This window comes from Heptranchias perlo, chromosome 18, assembly GCF_035084215.1.
Source record: "Heptranchias perlo isolate sHepPer1 chromosome 18, sHepPer1.hap1, whole genome shotgun sequence".
Taxonomy (NCBI): domain Eukaryota; kingdom Metazoa; phylum Chordata; class Chondrichthyes; order Hexanchiformes; family Hexanchidae; genus Heptranchias; species Heptranchias perlo.
The window spans coordinates 26,968,142-26,989,575 of record NC_090342.1 but is presented as its reverse complement, the minus strand read 5'-3'; the positions used below and the strand labels follow the sequence as shown (position 1 = coordinate 26,989,575).

The 21,434-nt window shown below is 40.0% G+C and overlaps 1 protein-coding gene across 5 annotated transcripts in view; it reads left to right on the top strand.

Moving 5' to 3' along the window:
• Nucleotides 1-21,434, top strand: part of ifrd1 (interferon-related developmental regulator 1) — an 82,115-nt gene that overhangs the window by 56,631 nt on the left and 4,050 nt on the right. For 3 of the 5 annotated variants that reach the window (XM_067999568.1, XM_067999565.1, XM_067999567.1), the window contains 9 exons: nt 3,416-3,520; nt 8,548-8,632; nt 13,929-14,053; nt 14,453-14,610; nt 14,693-14,743; nt 14,841-15,019; nt 15,633-15,741; nt 17,857-17,991; nt 20,426-20,554. In XM_067999568.1, coding sequence (XP_067855669.1) covers nt 3,472-3,520; nt 8,548-8,632; nt 13,929-14,053; nt 14,453-14,610; nt 14,693-14,743; nt 14,841-15,019; nt 15,633-15,741; nt 17,857-17,991; nt 20,426-20,554 — 1,020 coding nt within the window. In that variant the 5' untranslated portion in view covers nt 3,416-3,471. Of the gene's footprint in view, nt 1-458; nt 649-695; nt 794-3,415; nt 3,521-8,547; nt 8,633-13,928; nt 14,054-14,452; nt 14,611-14,692; nt 14,744-14,840; nt 15,020-15,632; nt 15,742-17,856; nt 17,992-20,425; nt 20,555-21,434 lie in introns of those variants that run through there. The other 2 variants (XM_067999566.1, XM_067999569.1) reach the window with 2 other exon arrangements.

The following is a 21,434-nucleotide window of genomic DNA, read 5'->3' as shown; positions in this document are numbered from 1 at the left end:
AACAAAACAAAGGAATTTTTTTATGGTCTCATGTTTTTTTGATTAGTGGTTTATTTGTTGGTTGGCTTTGGCTCTTTTTTAAATTCCCAAATGTCAAAATGGAGTTGGAACCTTTTCTCGTGTTGGATACACTCCTAATGTTGTCAAAGCACTCTTAACATGTTGACCACTCAGTTTTTATTGCAGAAGAATAACTGTTTCAGGGTTGTACAGCCTTAATTTTAAATCTTCAGTATTTTGTCTTTTTTTGTTTGGCACAGATAGCAATAAGTGGGACAGTGACTTGTACTTGTGTATTGTTCACATTTGCTGCTAACATTTTGTTCTTGCCCTTTTGGCTGATATAAAAATTGACTCCAATTTGCTACTGTGTGGGTGTCTTGCCGTTTAAATGTAAATGTGTGCCATTAATAGTCCCTTATTTTCTGTTCAGATTCCACTAATCACCATTCGGCATATTGGGCTGTAATGGTCTATCAGATCTCTGCAGGTTATGCAAGAAAATGTGTGGATAGGTGATGGTGTTAAATGTCCTCATTTATTGCCTTGTCTCAAAATACAGACCACAGAAAACACTTGCTGTACTAAGGTAAATTAGTTGGGCAAGGATTGGTGCACTTACGGCAGCTTACTTTTGCTGCTTTAGTGGTAAGGGAATAGAATTATGTGTTTTTTTTATTTATATCTCTTGTGTGGATTTCAGGAGCATTTTTTGGTTTGGCACAAGCACCAACTTGAACCTGAAGGACATGTGATTGTATGGAAAATACCTACCTGTGAAAGATTTGGAAATGTAAATAAGCATCTGTTAATTGTTGATGTAAACTGTTATTTACTTTAATGTGACCTGTTTAACTTTACATTTGTTGATGTAAAAGGAACATATTGTACAATAATGAATGCTAGCGCTGCATATCTTTCTTGTGTGCAGCTAGCTTTATTAAACTTGTATACTGTAACTACAAAGTAATTGTGCTGGACTTTCTTCTGCAGTGTTACACGCTTGGATCCTGTGAAAGCTAATGCAAGTATTTCACTTTCGCTACTTTCTCGGATTACATTTTATAGGTCTTTGCCTATTTAAAAAAAAAATCTTAATGCATTAAAGAACAAATGGTAGGCATTTTGCAATAAATGCAGGTTATGCAGTGTGTGGAACCTGTACACTATGCTGTTGAGCGGGTGCGATGGAAATTAATGCTTGCTTTTCACTAAGTTCTGGATCTTGATGTATGATTGATATTAATTGTATTCAGGTGGTGGGTATCAATTGGAGACTCTCTTGTGTCCTTTTTATAGGAGAGCTTAGCAAGGGTGTGGGGTGTGTGTCAGGGAAATCTCTGTGAATAAAGTCTTGGAAATAACTAAAGACCAGGCTTTAGTATTCTATCCTTCACCACATGGCTATCCAATTTTAACACTTGATGCTGTGATTGCTAGTAAATGCTTGGCGATCGGGTGTGAGGAAAGACAAATCTTGGGGATTTCCCAGGGCTCCTGTTGTGTACAGTCAAGTTCCAGGATGGCATTCTTTGAAGTCGGGGACTCCTCTCAGCTCGTGATGGTGTGTAATTAGAGAGATCCAAGTAAGGAGAAAGTCACTTACTTGAGTCACTGCCAACAAAAATAATAGATCCTGTAAACTTGATTTGGGCAAAGGTATTGTGTTGTGTCTGCATTTAAGATTGTGACTCCCCCATGGCTTTTCAATGCCAAATTTGCATGCCTTCAGTTGGTTAATTTGAGGAGTTAAAGGTTACCCCACTCTAGATAGTTTCCATTCTTCTTGTAGCACATCAGTATTGCAACACAGCACAGAACTAAATTTAAGTGGCTGGGTTTCTTGAAGCAACAACAATTCTGCTTCATAAGGTGTAACAGCTATTAGGCTCATAGTTGTACTCCTGATGAGGAAAAATCTCATTCCTTTTACAGTATACTGAACCTTGATTTTTTTTTTGCTTGTTATTACAACCTAAGCACCAAGTAGTGTGATTTGCCAAATTAAAATCGAGGTGAAGGGCTAAGGCCCAACGTTTGGGATACTATCAATGTAGAAGAGAGAAGGAAAACATTGGGGGAGGGGGGGAATAATACTTAAGTGACATCAAGATTGGGTTTTAAAAGCCTGTAGATTGTAAGATGAGGGGAGATATCAAAGTTGAGGATTAGTTTAAAATCTAGCAATTTAGAATAGTTTAGTAATTAATTGGATGCTGATTTCATGTTTTTTGTAGCATGTTCAATGACGCTTTGCTTTTGAAAATCAACATTGTTGGATGTGTCAGATGGAGGGGATTTATTAAGTCATTTAGGCACTTTAAAGAAACAACTTCCCAAAGTGCCTAAATGATTTAATAAATCCGCTCCATCTGAGTTTCGAGTTCTATGGACACCCCAAAGAACTTCACAGCCAGTTAATTACTTCCATGTATATAGCCACAGTGATGTAGGCAAATGCAGCAGCCAATTTGTGCACAGTAAGGTCCGACAAGCAGCGAATGAGAGAAATCATCAGTTAATCTCTTTCGGCAGAAGGACAAATGTTGGCCAGCACATAGAGAGAACTCCCCTGCTATTCAAGTATTGCCACAAGAATTTTTATGTCCACTTGAACATTGAGATGGGAGCCTCAGTTTAATAAGACAGCTCCTTCAACAATGCAGCACTCCCTTAGTACCACAATGAAGTGTCATCTTCGATTATGTGCTCAAATTCTGGAGTGAGACTTGAACTCAACCTTTTAACCAAGGCAAGAGTTCAATCACTGAGTTCAGGTACTAATTTAATTGAGTTTAGTTTTAGATATAAGAATAAAATTTGAGCTTGGAATTTCCCAATCTTGCTGATCAGACAAACTTTGAGGGAATCCATTCAGAGGAGAGATTCTTTTCCATCAGTTTATCTTGATCATTAAACAAATATTGATGGCTTTTTTAATGTAGCTAAAAGCTTGTGTAGCCAGGTACCAGTGAAACTGGATAGGAAGGTTTTCATGTTTGGTCAAGAAATGTTAATGTACAAGAATTCAGATTTCATAATTTTATGTGGTCTGTTGTCACAATATTGTATAATTTGTTGACTGTTAGGGAGGGGACAGATGGACATATTGTGTATAACCAAAAAATAGTAAATTTGGTAATCTGTGAATAAAGGTACACTGCTAAATTAGAATGAATTTCCTTTGCTCTGTCATTTGTTTTCCTTTTAATCAACACTTGTGCCAAAATATGAAATTTGCTCATAACAGTCAAACCAAATTGACTGAAGTTCTTTTAAGTGACTTCCTTAAATCTTTATGTAAATGGTTTTTAACCATTAGTGGATGTGTTTTCATTCTGTAGTGTCTGTTGGAGAAGTGGATTATTAATCTTTTGAGCACTAGCCAAGTAATGTTTTTTTTCTCCCCTGCCAGGTAGACAGCACCGTGCAGTGCAGCCTTTCAGTGATGAGGATGCATCCATTGAAACAATGAGCCACTGCAGCAGCTTTAGTGATTCAACTAGCTTGGCTGATGAAGGTACAGTAATTGATCAAAGAAAGGTGCCATTGAATCCTAAGTAGGACATCCTTCTAGTCTAATAAATTCCTGCTGTAAAGATATTTTTGGAACTTAAAATCCAGTACCCGTCATAACAACTTGCTGTAACTGTAACTCCTGGACTCAATGCACAGTTATTTCACATTGTCCAGAACAGAGGTCGTGGCCTGCGCTTGAAGGGGGTTAAATTCAAAACTAATCTGTGGAAACAATATTTCAGTGAGCGAGTGGTCAGCCTATGGAACAGGCTGCCTAAGGAGATGGTGGAAGCAGTTAGTACTGATTGATTCAAATGCAAATAATATAAATTTTGTTCAGAAAATAACATTTTGGGGTACAGTATGAGTGATTTGAGACTTGACATCTTAGTATGCTGGGAGGAATAGGTGACTTTGGGGACCCATGGTCCCCAAAGCTCTCCATCACTGGGGTTTTGCTCGCATCATGCCTGGGTCTGTTATAGACTAATTGGTAGAGATAGGAACATGAGTAGGCCATTTAGCTCCTCGAGCTTGTCCGCCATTCAATGAGATCATGGCTGATCTGTGACCCAATTCCACATACCCACCATAGCCCCATATCCCTTAATACATTTGGTTAACAAAAGTCTATCAGTCTCAGATTTAAAATTAACAATTGAGCTAGCATCAACTGCCGTTTGCGGAAGAGAGTTCCAAACTTCTACCACCCTTTGCGTGTAGAAGTGTTTCCTAACTTCACTCCTGAAAGTCCAGGTTCTGATTTTTAGACTATGTCCCCGAGTCCTAGACTCCCCAACCAGCGGAAATAGTTTCTCTCTATCTACCCTATCAGTTACCTTAATATCTTGAAAACTTCGATTAAATCACCCTTTAATCTTCTAAATTCCAGGCAACACAAGCCTAGTTTGTGTAATCTCTCCTTGTAATTTAACCCTTGGAGTCCAGGTATCATTCTAGTAAATCTACGCTGTACAGACATAGAAACATAGAAAATAGGAGCACGAGTAGGCCAGTCAGCCCTTCGAGCCTGCTCCGCCATTAAGTATGATCACGGCTGATCCTCTATCTCAATACCATATTCCCGCTCTCTCCCCATACCCTTTGATGCCTTTTGTGTCCAGAAATCTATCTAGCTCCTTCTTAAATATATTCAGTGACTTGGCCTCCACAGCCTTCTATGGTTAAGAATTCCACAGGTTCACCACCCTCTGAGTTAAGAAATTTCTCCTCATCTCAGTCCTAAATGTCCTACCCTGTATCTTGAGACTGTAACCCCTCGATCTGGATCCCCCAGCCAAGGGAAACATCCTTGCATCCAGCCTGTCTAGCCCTGTCAGAATTTTATGTTTCAATGAGATCCCCTCTCATTCATCTAAACTCGAGTACAGGCCGAGTCGACCCAATCTCTCCTCATACGACAGTCCTGCCATCCCAAGGATCAGTCTGGTGAACCTTTGCTGCACTCCCTCTATGGCAAGTATATCCTTTCTTAGGTAAGGAGACCAAAACTGCACACAATACTCCAGGTGTGGTCTCACCAAGGCCCTTTATAACTGCAGTAAGACATCCTTGCAAGAGGATTTGAGTACAGGAGCAAGGAAGGCCAACATACCATTTGCCTTCCTAACTGCTTGCTGCACCTGCATGTTTGCTTTCAGTGACTGGTGTACAAGGACACCCAAGTCCCCTTGTACATCAACATCTCCCAATCTATCACCATTTAAATAATACTCTGCCTTTCTGTTTTTCCTTCCGAAGTGGATAACTTCACATTTATCCACATTATACTGCATCTGCTATGTATTTGCCCACTCACTCAACTTGTCTAAATCGCCTCGAAGCCTCTTTGTATCCTCCTCACAACTCACGATCCCACCTAGTTTTGTGTCGTCAGCAAACTTAGAAATATTACATTTGGTTTCCTCATCCGAATCATTGACATATATTGTGAATAGCTGGGGCCCAAGCACTGATCCCTGCGGTAATAGGTAAGTCACTGCCTGCCACCCTGAAAAAGACCCATTTATTCCTATTCTCTGTTTCCTGTCTGTTAACCAATTTTCAATCCATGCCAGTATATTACCCCCAATCCCATGTGCTTTAATTTTGCACACTAACCTCTTATGTGGAACTTTATCAAAGGCCTTCTGAAAATCCAAATACACCACATCCACTGGTTCCCCTTATCTATTCTACCAGTTACATCCTCAAAAAAAAACCTCCAGTAGGTTTGTCAAACATGATTTCCCTTTCATAAATCTATGTTGACTTTGTCTAATCTCGTTAATGTTTTCTAAGTGTCCTGTTATCACACTGCTATAATTAGTCAGCAACTCCAGTATCATTGTATCATGTGACTCCAGGATGGTGGACGGCAAACTGGATGGACCTTGGTCTTTTTTCATCTAGCAATTCCTATGTTCTGTATGATAGTTGTTAGTATTGTAGTTCAATCCTGAATAAGCAGTTAATGCTGTACCTCTAATGCAGTTTTCGAAGTACCTCAATGCAAATAGGCACCACTTTCACTTGAAGATACCCACTTATTTCTTTTCTTTTGCTACCATTGTTTTAGTAAGAAACTGTATATCTTGTTATTGAGATTGTCCAACTGACCGACCAAAGTTTTCAACTTGATCATCATAAAACTTCACTTGTCGAGTTACCTATCAAGTCAAGAGGTGACTAAAGTAGTGGCCAGGGGAATGTCAATGGATGTTATTTATATGGACTTCCAGAAGGCATTTGATAAGGTCCCACATAAGAGACTGTTAGCTAAGATAGAAGCCCATGGAATCGAGGGAAAAGTACGGATTTGGTTAGGAAGTTGGCTGAGCGAAAGGCGACAGAGAGTAGGGATAATGGGAAGGTACTCACATTGGCAGGATGTGACTCGTGGAGTCCCGCAGGGATCTGTCTTGGGGCCTCAATTATTCACAATATTTAATAACGACTTAGATGAAGGCATAGAAAGTCTCATATCTAAGTTTGCCGATGACACAAAGATTGGTGGCATTGTAAGCAGTGTAGATGAAAACATAAAATTACAAAGCGATATTGATAAGATTAGGTGAATGGGCAAAACTGTGGCAAATGGAATTCAATTGAGACAAATGTGAGCTCATCCACTTTGGATCAAAAAAGGATAGAACAAGGTACTTTCTTAATGATAAAAAGTTTAAAAACAGTGGATGTCCAAAGGGACTTAGGGGTTCAGTTACATAGATCATTGATTAGCCTTATTGATTATTTCCATTAGCCTTATTGATTATTTTCTGCACCTGTCATGAACAGGTGCAGAAAATAATCAATAAGGCTAATGGAATGTTGGCCTTTATATCTAGAGGACTTGAGTACAAGGGGGCAGAAGTTATGCTGCAGCTATACAAAACCCTGGTTAGACCGCACCTGGAGTACTGTGAGCAGTTCTGGGTACCGCACCTTCGGAAGGACATATTGGCCTTCAAGGGTTAAGTTACGAGGAGAGATTACACAAATTGGGGTTGTATTCTCTGGAGTTTCGAAGGTTAAGGGGTGATCTGATCGAAGTTTATAAGATATTAAGGGGAACAGATAGGGTGGATAGAGAGAAACTATTTCCGCTGGTTTGGGATTTTAAGAGTAGGGGGCACAGTCTAAAAATTAGAGCCAGACCTTTCAGGAGCGAGATTAGAAAACATTTCTACACACAAAGGGTTGTAGAAGTTTGGAATTCTCTTCCGCAAATGGCAATTGATACTAGCTCAATTGCTAAATTTAAATCGGAGATAGATAGCTTTTTGGCAACCAAAGGTACTAAGGGATATGGGCCAAAGGCAGGTATATGGAGTTAGATCACAGATCAGCCATGATCTTAACAAATGGCGGAGCAGGCACGAGGGGCTGAAAGGCCTACTTCTGTTCCTATGTTCCTCAGGAATTGGCAGTCGGGAAGTCTCGGGAATCCAGATTCGGGGAGAGATGGGAGCTATGGGGAATGGGGGCTCGTGATCAGGCATCACGTGATCAAACTTCAAGGAATGCCTCCAACCAGAGTTGGCAACCCTGGACATCTCACTCCACCGGTACAACAGGTACTGATGAGCTGCTAACAGCTCCCTACCCACGCCCCCTCCATCTCTCTTTTTCCACCCCCCCCCAAAGCACTTGAAACAATAGCAGCTGCAGCACATGGAGGGAGGAGTCGTCGGACAGGGGTGTGCATGACATTAATTCCCCCCAATTTGGCTGGGATCTCACAGGCATTCCGGCCCTACAACAGCATCTCGCCATGTGCAGGCTGCCAACACAGCAGATCCCAGGATCAGGACGTCCCTTCCTCAATGGAAAAGGCCCTGGGATAGCAATGAACTGGGAAAACCAACAAACAAAAAATGAACTGAAATCACATCCTGCTGGCAGGGCTTCAGAGTTAGCCATGATCCCAGGTGAGGGTGAAATAAAGAAGGAACGCTGCAGGAGATACAGCCCATCCCGGGATATTTGGTTCATCCGGTTTACTGTGTGGAAAAAATGACCATTTTGAAAATGAGGACACCTGATGCAAGTCCCTTAGGTCGTATTTATTTGCAGGTTTCACTGTACAATCATAGGAGGAGGAAGCCTGTACTAATTTTTGGGTCTTGAGATTCCACAGTTAGCAATAACTTTTGGACTTTATGCTCATGGTTGAGCCACACTGTCGGGAGCATGTACTGGAAATTTGAGAGGACAATTTTCTAACCATTTAATGGAAAGTAAAATCAGAAAATTACTCCTTTTAGTGTCAGATTTTGCCCGTTGAGAACCAGGTGGAGGCTACCTAAGCATGTCACTTCGAAGATCATCTTTGACTATAACTTCTCTGAAGTGAAGTTAAAGGAGATATCAGCAGTAAAAGGAGAGCATTCTAACCCATGCCTTTTATGCACAAATTCAACCAGCAGCATCAAGATATTTGATTGCAAAATAGCACACAAATAACTTTTTTTTTAAATGGCCGAAATGGCAATTTATTCTCTAACAGAAAAGCAATCTGTCTTCCAGGTATTGAAGATGTTGACGAAGAGGCAGGCCAAGAGGATTATGAATATAGACTCAAAGGATTTATTGACAGCACTCTTGATAAAAGGTGAACTCAGATCCATATATCACTGGGAACTAAGTGTCCATGCTTTAGAAATGGTCTTGTAGAAGCTAAGATAATTGTTTCATAACCAATAGTTTAATTGGTTTGAAAATAAATGTTGAAATAGATTATTGGTTCAGCATTTCAGCCCACCAGTATACTGTGCTAGGACTCAAGCTCACACCTCGCATTCATTACAGTGAGTTAGATGTCTGTTGGAACTGTCTGGGGAGGAGCTGAACAAAAGTGAGCTACTTCCCACACCCCCCAAAAAGGGAAATCGGTGAACATTCAATTCATAGAATCATAGAAAGTTACGGCACAGAAGGGGGCCATTCGGCCTACCATAGAATCATAGAAAGGTTACAGCATGGAAGGAGACCATTCGGCCCATCGAGTCCGCACCGGCTCTATGTAAGAGCAAACCAGCTAGTCCCACTGCCCTGCCCTATCCCCATAGATCTGCAAATTTTTCTTTTAAGTACTTATCCAGTTCCCTTTTGAAGGCCATGATTGAATCTGCCTCTACCAATCCCTTTGGCAGTGCATTCCAGATCCTAATCATTCGCTGTTTTTTTAAAAAGTTTTTCCTCATGCCACCTTTGTTTCTTTTGCCAATCACCTTAAATCTATGTCCTCTCGTTCTTGACCCTTCCGCCAATGGGAACAGTTTCTGTCTAGACCCTTCATGATTTTGAATACCTCTATCAAATCTCCTTGCAACCGTCTCTGTTCCAAGGAGAACAACCCCAGCTTCTCCAATCTATCAATGTAACTAAAATCCCTCATCCCTGGAATCATTCTAGTAAATCTCTTCTGCACCCTTTCTAAGGCCTTCACATCTTTCCTAAAGTGCAGTGCCCAGAACTGGACACAGTATTCCAATTGTGGCCGAACCAGTGTTTTAAAAAGGTTCAACATGACGTCCATACTTTTGTACTCTATGCCTCTATTTATAAAACCCAGGATCCCGTATGCTTTTTTAACCGCTTTCTCAACCTGCCGTGCCACCTTCAACGATTTGTGCACATATACCCCCAGATCTCTCTGTTCCTGTACCCCTTTTAGAATTGTGCCCTCCAGTTTAAATTGCCTCTCCTCATTCTTCCTACCGAAATGTATCACTTCGCATTTTTTTGCGTTAAATTTCATCTGCCACATGTCTGCCCATGCCACCAGCCTGTTTATATCCTCTTGAAGTCTATCACTATCCTCCTCACTGCTTACTACCCTTCCAAGTTTTGTCATCTGCAAATTTTGAAATTGTGCCCTATACACCCAAGTCATTAATATATATCAAGAAAAGCAGTGGTCCTAGCACTGACCCCCTGGGGAACACCACTGTACACCCCACTCCAGTCTGAAAAATAACCGTTCACCACTACTCTCTGTTTCCTGTCATTTAGCCAATTCTGTATCCATGTTGCTACTGCCCCCTTTATTCCACGGGCCGCAATCTTGATACGCCTACCATGCGGCACTTTATCAAGCTCCTTTTTGAAAGTCCATATACACCATATCAACTGCATTGCCCTCATCTACCCTGTCTATTACCTCATCAAAAAAACCCTATCACAATTTGCCTTTAACAAATCCATGCTGGCTTTCCCTAATCAATGCACCCTCATCCAAATGACTGTTAATTCAGTCCCGGATTATCGTTTCTAAAAGTTTCCCCACCACTGAGGTTAAACTGACCGGCCAATAGTTACTGGGTTTATCCTTACACCCTTTTTTGAACAAGGGTGTAACATTTGCAATTCTCCAGTCCTCTGGCACCACCCCTGTATTTACGGATGTTTGGAAGTTTATGGCCAGTACCTCCGCAAATTTCCACCCTTACTTCCCTCAGCAACCTAGGATGCCTCCCATCCAGACTGGGTGACTTATCTACTTTTAAGTACAGCTAGCCTTTCAAATACCTTTGTCAATTTTTAGCCCATCCAGTATCTCAACCATATCTCCCTTTACTGAGACTCTGGCAGCATCTTCTTCCTTGGTAAAGACAGATGCAAAGTACTCATTTAGTACCTCGGCCATCCCCTCTGCCTCCATTAGTAGATCTCCTTTTATGGTCCCTAGTTGGCCCCACCCCTCTTATGACCCTTTTACTGTTTACATGCCTGTAGAAGACTTTTGGATTCCCTTTTATGTTGGCTGCCAGTCTATTCTCATAATCTCTTTTTGCCCCTCTTATTTCCTTTTTCACTTCCCCTCTGAACTTTGTATATTCTGCTTGGTTTTCACTTGTGTTATCAACCTGACACCTGTCATACGGCCCTTTTTTCTATTTCATCTTACTCACTATCTCTTTTGTCTTCCAGGGAGCTCTGGCTTTAGTTGCCCTACCATTTTGCCTGTGGGAATGTGGCTAGACTGTACCCGAACCAACTCCTCTTTGAAGGCCGCCCACTGTTCAATTACAGTTTTGCCTGCCAATCTTTGATTCCAATTTACCCGGGCCATATCTGTTCTCGTCCCATTGAAATTGGCCCTCCTCCAATTGAGCATTTTTACTTTAGAGTGGCCTGTGTCCTTTTCCATAGCTATTCTAAACCTTATGATATTATGACCGCTGCTCCCTAAATGCTTCCCCACTGACACTTGGCCCACCTCATTCCCTAGAACCAAGTTCAGCAATGCCGCCTTCCTTGTTGGGCTGGAAACGTACTGGTTAAGAAAGTTATCCTGAATACATTTCAAAAATTCCTCCCCCTCTTTGCCCCTTATTATTATTGTTATCCCATTCTATATTAGGATACTTGAAGTCCCCAGTTATCACTACTCTATAGCTTTTGTACCTCTGTAATTTTCCTGCAAATTTCCCACTAGTTGGTGGCCTATAGAATACACCCAGTATGCAATGGCACCTCTTATTTCTTAACTCTAACCAAATAGATTCTGTCCTTGCCGGCCGAAAAAGAGCTATCCAGCTTAATCCCACTTTCCAGCACTTGGTCCGTAGCCCTGTAGGTTACGGCACTTCAAGTGCACATCCAAATACTTTTTAAATGAGTTGAGGGTTTCTGCCTCTATCACCCTTTCAGACTCCCACCACCCTTTGGGTGAAAACATTTCTCCTCAACTCCACTCTAACCCTTTTACCAATTACTTTAAACCTATGCTGCCTGGTCACTGACCTGTCTGCTAAGGGAAATAGGTCCTCCCTATCCACTCTATCTAGTCCAGTCATAATTTTATATACCTCAATTAAATCTCCCCTCAGCCTCCTTTGTTCCAAAGAAAACAACCCCAGCCTGTCCAAGCTTTCCTCATAGCTAAAATTCTCCAGCCCAGGCAACGTTCTCGTAAATCCCCTCTGTGCCCACTCTTGTGCAATCACATGTTTCCTGTAATGTGGTGACCAGAACTGTACGCAGTACTCGAGCTGTGGCCTAACCAATGTTTTATACAGTTCCCTGCTCCTGTATTCTATGCCTCATAGAATGCAGTTCCCTGCTCTTGTATTCTATGCCTCGGCCACTAAAGGAAAATATCCTGTTTGCCTTTTTAATCACCTTATCTACTTGTCCTGCTACCTTCAGAGATCTGTGGACATGCACTCCAGGGTCCCTTTGTTCCTCTACACCTCTCAGTATCCTTCCATTTATTGTGTACTCCCTTGCCTTGTTTGCCCTCCCCAAATACATTACCTCCCACTTCTCTGGATTTTATTCCATTTGTCACTTTTCTGCCTACCTGACTAGTTCATTAATATCTTCCTGCAGTCTACAGCTTTCCTCCTCACTATCAACCACATGGCCAATTTTTGTATCATTTACAACCTTCTTGATCAAGCCCCCCCCCCCCCCCCCCCCCACCATTCAAGTCCAAATCGTTAATAAATACCACAAAAAGCAAGGGACCTAGTACTGAGCCGTGCGGATTTGAAACAGTCTTCCAGTCGCAAAAACATCCATCAACCATTGCCCTTTGCTTCCTGCCACTGAACCAATTTTGGAACCAACAAGCCAGTTTCCCATGGGCTTTTACTTTTTTGATCAGTCTGCCATGTGGGACCTTGTCAAAAGCCTTGCTAAAATCCACGTACACTACATCAAACGCATTACCCTCATTGACCCTTCTTGTAACCTCCTCAAAAAATGCAATCAAGTTAGTCAAACACAACCTTCCCTTAACAAATCCATGCTGACTGTTCTTGATTAACCCGTGCCTTTCTAAATGACAATTTATGCTGTCCCTCAGAATTGATTCCAGTAATTTGCCCACCACTGAGATTGGCCTATAATTACTCAGTCTATCTCTTTCTCCCTTTTTAAACAACGGTACAATGCTATCAGTCCTCCAATCCTCCGGCACCATGCCTGTAGCCAGGAAGAATCGGAAAATGGTGGTCAGAGCCTCCGCCATTTCCTCCCTTGCTTCTTTTAACAGCCTGGGATACATTTCATCCGAGCCTGGCGATTTATCTACTTTCAAAGATGCTAAACCCCTTAATACTTCCTCTCGCACTATGTTTATCCCATCCAATATTTCACACTCCTCCTCCTTAACTACAATCTCTGCATCGTCCCCCTCTTTTGTGAAGACAGACGCAAAGTATTCATTAAGAACCATACCCACATCTTCCACCTCCACACATAGGTTACCTTTTTGGTCTCCAATAGGCCCTACTCTTTCCTTGGTTATCCTCTTGCTCTTTATGTATTTATAAAACACTTGTATACTCTGAGCAGTTATACTGTGGTATTGACTATTGCTATCCCTCATAAGAATGTGGGGCAAAAGACTTTATTACTAGTTCTCTTAGAGTATCAAAATTAAATTGTCTCCTCATAGAAAATCAAATTTTTGTTGAGCCTATACACTATTTGGACATGTGGCTTTGTATATCTGCGTCAGAAATAATTTGTTTTCCTTAAACCTCTGAGAGTACATCTGAAAGACTTAATTTGCTAGGTAGCGCTGAGTTCTATAATCTGAGTGAGTTACTGCAATAGCTTGAAGTTTTGGATTCTTGAAGGTCTGTGCCAGCTGGTAACCTGAATGTTGAGTATGATACTTATTTTTCTCCCTAGGTCAGGCAGGTCACCTCCTATGCCTTCATCATCTTCACTGAGCTGGCCACCAAAAATTGTGACAGCCAAGGATGACTTCCTTATTTCCTTCCCTTTTTGTGGGGAAATACATGACTTCTGCTTAGTACATCCCTGCAATTGCAGTATTGAGCTTAGCGCTACTGTGTACTAGTGCTCTAACAGGCATTGCTACTAGCATATAGATCTTGTAGAATTCAAAATTGTGTGTTTCACTAATCTACGTATAATTACTTCCACAGTGCAAAGATCAGATTGTCTGCTTTAGAGGGACTAAAGTCTGCTTTCTCTTCTAAAATCCTTTATGACTTTATCCTGGAAAGGAGGGTGACCATTACAGACAGTATTGAACGCTGTCTGAAGAAAGGTAATTTGATGCAGGAATTCTTAATTGTTCTCTTTCCTGTAGCTTAAAAACAAAGCATGGTAATATTTAAAGAAATCAAAGTTGTCTGCTCTTGAAGATCATTAGTAACATGAAGACACTAAGAAGAAAACTATTTAATTGTGAACTAGTGGGATTTTGTGTTTACTGAGTTCTTATGAGTTTAGAACTTGGCGCAAAATCTTAAGACCTTTTCGGTTTAGTTATTTACAGTTAAGTAATGTTTTGCTTCTGAGAACATTGAGGCAATGGCATTAAATTGGTAAATTTAATAAAATCGTGCCCGACCTACAAGTTACCTTGGTAAACTGGAAGCTGAGCTGCTTTTTCTACTGAGTAGATATTAAACAATAACTAGCCATCTTTCTTTTACATGTAAAGGAAAAAGTGAAGAACAATGTGTTGCTGCCCAAGTTGCTTCTCTTCTTTGTATTCAGCTGGGATCTAGCATTGAAAGTGAAGAGGTCTTTAAAAGTTTGAGGCCCATTTTCAAGACCATCCTTACTGATGAATCAGTCAGTGTGCAGACGCGGAGAGCTGTAAGTAGACTTGGTTCTTAAATTGGTTCTGTTGAAGTAGTTGCCTTTTTGTTACTAACTTTCATTTCTGCTTTTCTCCAAGTGTGCTACCAGTTTGGCTGTTTGCTGCTATGTTGCAGCTGATGATATCGAGGTTAGCATAGAAATGCTTTACTAAATAAATAAACTTAAAGTAGATCCTTTTGAAGAACCAGGCCAGCAACTAACGGTTACAAATTGATTGTCAACAGGATCTGCATTTAACAATGACCTACCTTGAGAGTGTCTTCACTGCATCCTATCAGAAGGAGGATCAGACGGACTGTTTTCACAGTGCCCAAACCACAACTCTGGACATCGGTACCTTGGTAGCATGGACGTTGCTGCTGACCGTTTGTCCACCCTCATTAATGAAGAGAATACTTGAAACGTATGACCATTTAAATAAAGTAGTTTAATGATTCAGTACCTGGATAAAGTAAACAATTTTTTTTAAGTTTGTCCTGGTGTGTCCTAGATGGCATAATGCTGCGTGTGGGAATCTTGCCCTCCATTTCACAGTGTAAAATCAGCCAACCACGAATATCAATTCCTTTTTGTTTCCATGCTTTTTTTTATTAAACTTCTTTTTAGTGCTTCTAATGACATTTTAGATTATCACACAAAATTACCCATTCCTGATGTAGGATTGATTCACCATGTGTACAGCTAATACAACTCTGATCATTATTGGTGGTTGTTGGTTTGGTAAATCTTGCAAGCCAGTACCCTGATCAGAATTTGTTTTATTTCGTTTTTAAATAGCAATTGTAATATAATTAAAAGTTAATCTTCTGATGGTGAGACTGCGTCTAACCTTTTGTTCAGTAGTTTTATTTTCAAGACAAATGTAAAGCTCAACTTAAAACATAAATGTTTTGAAAATAAACATTCATTACTGAAAGTGTTGCAAGTATGTATAGTTAAATGCATTTATACTGTTGTAAGAGAACAAATTAAATTTTACACAGGTAGTAATACCTCCCAACTGAATTACATTTCAGCCATTTGACCAAACTTCCAAGTCTTCTTTCTTGTGGTGATGTGAACATGAGAATTGCTGCCGGAGAGACGATGGCTCTTCTATTTGAGTTGGCCAGGGATATCTGTGATGTAAGTATTACTTTTGAAGCTGTTTGTCTTGTACTCATTACTACCATCAGAAATCTATATTGCGTTGAATTTGGCAGAATGGAAAGATAATAATAATTGAGAATATTGTATTTCACTGAAGTAGAACTGTTGTTTAAGTGAGTTAAAATAGTGCTTTTGATTTGTTATGATGTTGTTATATTGGCAAACACATTTGGTATAGTCAGGACAGCAGAAGTAGTTTTAAGTCTATAGTTTGGATATTGGACTAAAAGCAATTTTAACAGGTCCCTGAATGACCAGTATTTATGCCACAATTTGTAATCTAATAATGGTGCTCTGCATACTGTTTTATCCAGTTGACCTGAGTTGTGAGTTAATAGTGCCTGTATTTATTTTCCTCAAATATTGCAATTCCATAATATATTCATTGTCTTCTCCAGGCTATTAGGGTTAGAAATGTGTCCCCGCGCCTCCCCCCCTTTGGCTTTTATTGAATTGATCAAGTTGCCTATTAGTATCTTTATAACCTTCTTGACTGTGTCTGTAGAATATAATAAAGTAGTCCCTTCACTTAACTCACAAAGTATTGGATAACCTATAAAGCAAAACCATAAGGTCCTCTAGCCTACTTCAGGGCAATAGCTTTCAAACTTTTCCCCGTGGAGAACCAGCTACAAATATTGACTCTCCCTGAGCACCTTCTGATCCAATGTTCCAGAAGGCTGTGCCTGCTGCCCAAAGGAAAACTGTTGTTGCAGAAGACACTTTTTTAGTGTACAGCAACAAGAATAAGTCTCAAAAACAGAAAACTAAATTCTAAAGATGTTGCACGTATAATTTGTGGTATATCTGACCACATGTGGACAGAAATTTGACAATAGAGACTTCTGGGATGCTGGTTTGAAAACCTATATTTTACTGAAAATGGGAGCTCTTCAATGATGCTAAAAGCTAGCTCAAAAGATGCCATCTTTTTCACACTCCTTGGTTTAAAAAAGTAAACTCATTTATAACTACTCAACTGTATAACTAATAGTCCCTTACACACTCAAGGGAATAGTTGTAAGTTTTAAAATAAACCTTCACATCTTGCCTTCTGTAACTTAGAGAATTTGTAAATAACATCTTTTATCCTAAAGCAGTACTTGTTGGATCTCATTGATACAGAAAATTAATCCTTGCTCCATGTGTAATGACAATACTGTAAAGCTGGGATGGAGTTTGCTGGAGTAACTTGACAAAAATCACTTAATAGCTGTAAAATTTGACTCTTTATTAAGTGAATAGCTGAGCCATACTGAGTAAGAAAGGCTTTTGGTTTGACTCCTGGTCTGTGTTGAGTTAGCTGATCTTGGCAGTGGCGTCACTGCAGTTAGCCTCAGTGCTCTGGATTAGTGAGGAGGAAAATATCAGCCAGTAATCCTGTTTGCTATCTTTGTGCAAGTGTGTGCGATGGCTGAGGACCTGATTGGGCTTAACTTTGACTGCGGTACCATCAAATTGCATGCTGACGTTCACTGTCAAAGTTCACAAAGGAATAATGGCAACTTGGACAAAAGACAAGCCCCACTATGAAACTGTATACTAGTAAGGAGCCCATGCCTTAAGGGGAGGGAGGTAAAGAGGTGGAAATACTCAAGTCCCTGAAGATTGCAACCGATCTTCTGAACTATATTGGCAGGCTTAAATTGCATAACTTGTGCATGCCACAAATTTAGAAGTGTGTGTTGCTTGCACAAGTTGGTATGTATATCTCCAACCTAGTGAACCGTTTTGCCTGCTTGTTATAGAAAGTTGCAAGATTCAAGCATTCAGTACTCATGTTCTCCGATGAGCTGGCTCCCTCAGCTGTACTGCTCTTTGTTAGATCATAAAGAAAGCATTTATTACAATGAACTTCATTAGAGATGGGATGCAAAGCTATTACTGGGCCACAAAATAATATGCTGTCCTATGCAGGCTTTCCTCTAGTTCAATGAAAGTTGTGGCATAGTTGCTGATGATACCAAGAATTTATTACGTGAATGGTTGAACTACATATATTTTTCATTTGAATTTCATATACAATTTCAACAGTTCAGATTGTCAGGCATTGTAGGACACCCCTTATAATGGTTACACATCTTTCAACAGGACTTTGAGTATGAAGATATGGAACTTCTGTGTGGAAAGCTGAAGGGTCTGGCTACAGATGGTAACAAGTATCGAGCCAAAACAGACCGGAAGAAACAGCGCTCTGTATTTAGAGATGTCTTGAAGACTGTGGAGGTATAATTCTGTTTAAATAACTTAAGGCCTTCATTTTATTTCAGATGTCAGTGAGTAATTTTGGCATGTTTACGTTTTGTCTTGCACCTAGGCTTGAAACTTAAAGTTATCTGCTTTGGGTCCTTTTAGATCGTATTTGGGCTGACCTTGTTGGTCTCGCAGCTCCTGGTTTTTTTCCTCTTCAGTTGACTTATTGTACTGTAACTCATAAGCAACACTTTTTCTTAAAACAAGAAACTGAGGAAGAAACCAGGAGATGGCTTTAACAGCTTCTGAAATAAAGGTTTCAATGCATTGGTGGTGGAAGCATCCAGGAAATTCCATTTTTATTACTTGGGACTCGAGGATTTTTATTAGTACTTTAGAGAATGCATTCCATAATCCTATCCATTACAAAGCAGCCTCGAATATTGTCCATCTGTTTTAAGTGAGGCATTTCCCTTGTCCAGTGGTTTTTATAATTGATAAAAGTTTCTTGCAAAGCTGGTTATGGTGTAGTGAGTTGGGTTTATAGCAATACTTCATATTCTCTAAGTGTTCAGCAAGAACACTAATTATGCCTCTAGACTTGGCAAGCTTTTCTGCAAATATATAAATAGTTCCTAAGTGTCTGGAAGCTAATGTTATCCCTGAATAGCCAAAATGTAGTTTATCTTTTGACATTCAAAACTTTCAAATTAGCTTTTCTGCTGATGTCAGTTTTTGGAGTTCTGCCTACATAGATCAGATGCCTTGGTTTGTACTGTTGTGTTTAACAGTCTGAAAACTTACTTTGTCTACTTTCTTTCCCAAAGAAAGGTGTTTTCACTTCTTGAGCCTTTGTCAATCTATCATGACTGCAGTCTTTATTGATTCTTAGTGAAATTAAAAATCATATAGTCTTTATTTTACCTGAAAAAAAGAGTAGAAGAATCACTACTGAGATCAATCCTTGGTAGCCCATTCCACCCATACACTATCTGCAAGGATTCCTGTACTTTACAAGTAGAATGTCTGGGTGGACAGAAGGAAAATGGCAAAATGTCTATATCAACTAAGTTTTGGGCTCTTATTTTTCTATACAATCTCAAAATGGTTACATCGTGACTGTCACAATCTGAAATATTTGAGTGTTGGATATAATTACTACTTGGCAACATATCAGCAAAATTTTTTGAACATTCACTTCTGAATGCTTATAAGAAAATGAGGGTTCCAGGAACATGCCATTTTTTTATGATCTGCATTCTGTTTTACATAACTGCCTGATTTTTGGTAGTTTGCCAAAACCAAGACAATCTATCCCAAGAACAGTACTGTAAGTTAATACTGTAGTATGCTCTTTAATTGGGAACACCAACTTTAAAGAGGAATGAGTTCCAGCAGATGCTGTAGCAATTATATAGTTGTCGGTATTCTTAACAAAGAAGCTGTCTGCTCAACCAAACATTAGTCCAAATATTAATGGAAATTGCATCTTTTGAAATGTCTAAAAGGATTCAGTGGTTGACTCTTTTTATAGTTCGTGTAATGTTCCTAGGAAGAATAATTGTAGCTGGAGAAAGTTTTACTTTTTACTTGAATGCAAACATCTATTTGTGCAAATGAAATGTTAGATTATTTTCTGGGTGCAAGTGGCTACTTTTTGTATTTGATCTGTACTTGAGTGAATAAGATTTCTTTAATGGCTGCTTCATTAAAGTCCAGGCTGAATTTCTTTGGTTACTTTGTACAACATTGCAATTGCTGTCTGTTTTTAAGCAGCAGTGGCTCAGTAAACTGAAGCTTGGCTTTGTTGGTGCTCCTAATATCTTAAGAATTGCTACAGTAAATGAAAATCATGAGTACATACTAGCAAGCGGTTACTCAGTTTGCTAAAATGGTGTGAATGTGACATTTTCCAATCATATTGCTGATAGGAAAGGTAACATCTTGATTTGGTGGGATGTTGGAAAGTTCACTTTCTTGTTCAGATCATTATTTTAGGTTTGTTTAGTGATAAACATTTAAGTAACTAAATTGAAGTTCCAGAAATTCTTGTTTAACCCCTCCCCACCCCCACCCCCCCCTCCACCAAAACACTGCACTTCATGTTATCTGACCATTTTCCAGCATACCCCAATCTCATTAAGAGCTGTCCTGAGGAAACCAGAGTTAGCTGAGAACCTCCACCCTCCTCAGGTAATACAAAGCAAATGCAGAGGAAATGTATGGAAGAATGTTCTAATGGTACAAATGGGGTGAAGTTTGAGTCTAAGCATTGGCCACTTGAACTTCCACCCTCACGAGGCAAGTTTGGCCTGTTCTGAATCGCTGGAGCTTTTAATCTTCTGGAGGATCTGGGAACCAGCCAATCCTATCTGTGCCGTGGAAATCTGGACTGCAGCACAAAGGATCCAAAATGTTGTAAATCGTTGCAATAAACTCCTGAATAGGTTATTTTTGCTTTCCACAGGAGGGAGACTTTGACCCTGAAACTATTACATTTGGTCCTGAATGCATGTACATTGACAGCTGGGTTAAAAAACGTACCTATGAAACCTTCAAGGAACTGCTTGCATCTGGTATAAGATTCCATCTACAGGTTAGTAGATCTCTTCACCTGTTAATTCAAGTTTGAACAACAAGCTAACTTGTATTTACATATTTTTCAGGTCCTTAAGATGTCTCAAAGTGATTCTCAGCGAATGAATTGCTTTTGATGTGTAGTCTCTGTTGTGCAGACAAACACAGCAGCCAATTTGCATGCAGCAAGGTCCCACAAACAGCAATGAGATGATCATTTAATGTTTTTGCGGTGTAGGATGAGGGATAAACGTTGGCCAGGACACTGAGAACTACCATGCCCTACAAATGGTGCCACGGGATCTTCTATGCCCACCTAAATAGGGAGACATAGGTTTATCATCTCATGTGAAAGTGCTTTTGACAGTGCAGCACTCCCTCAATACTGCACTAAAATGTCAGGCTAGATTACATGTTCGTCCTTGATAAAGCTCCATTTACTTTACAAATGTTTTGTTCAGCGCCTTGAATGTAGCTTGCTTGAAAATTACATTTTCTTTCTTTTTAAATTAAACTTGATCTGTGAGCACGGTGATGGCCACAAGAACTGAGCTTAGCCTACATCGCAGCCTGTGTTTTTGTTACGTATTTTCTGATTTTTATATAGTGAAGCAAATATATTTATGAAGAGTGCCTTGCTAAATAACCTAAGATGGAATAAATTGGGGAAGGGAGAAAATCCTAATCTACCATTCCAAAAGAAAAATAGGACAGTTTCGCAACTTGTGTATTTCAGTCAAAAAGCCACCAAATTAATCTTCTACTTGCAGAAGACAACAATGGGGCATTGTGTTTGGTAGGTCGGGTGTATTAGCTGCTCTGCTCACTCACTGAGATCACTTGCAGTATTGGCTTCAGTACCTCATTCAAGCCAGTTCCCTGGGTATCCTGACTATTGC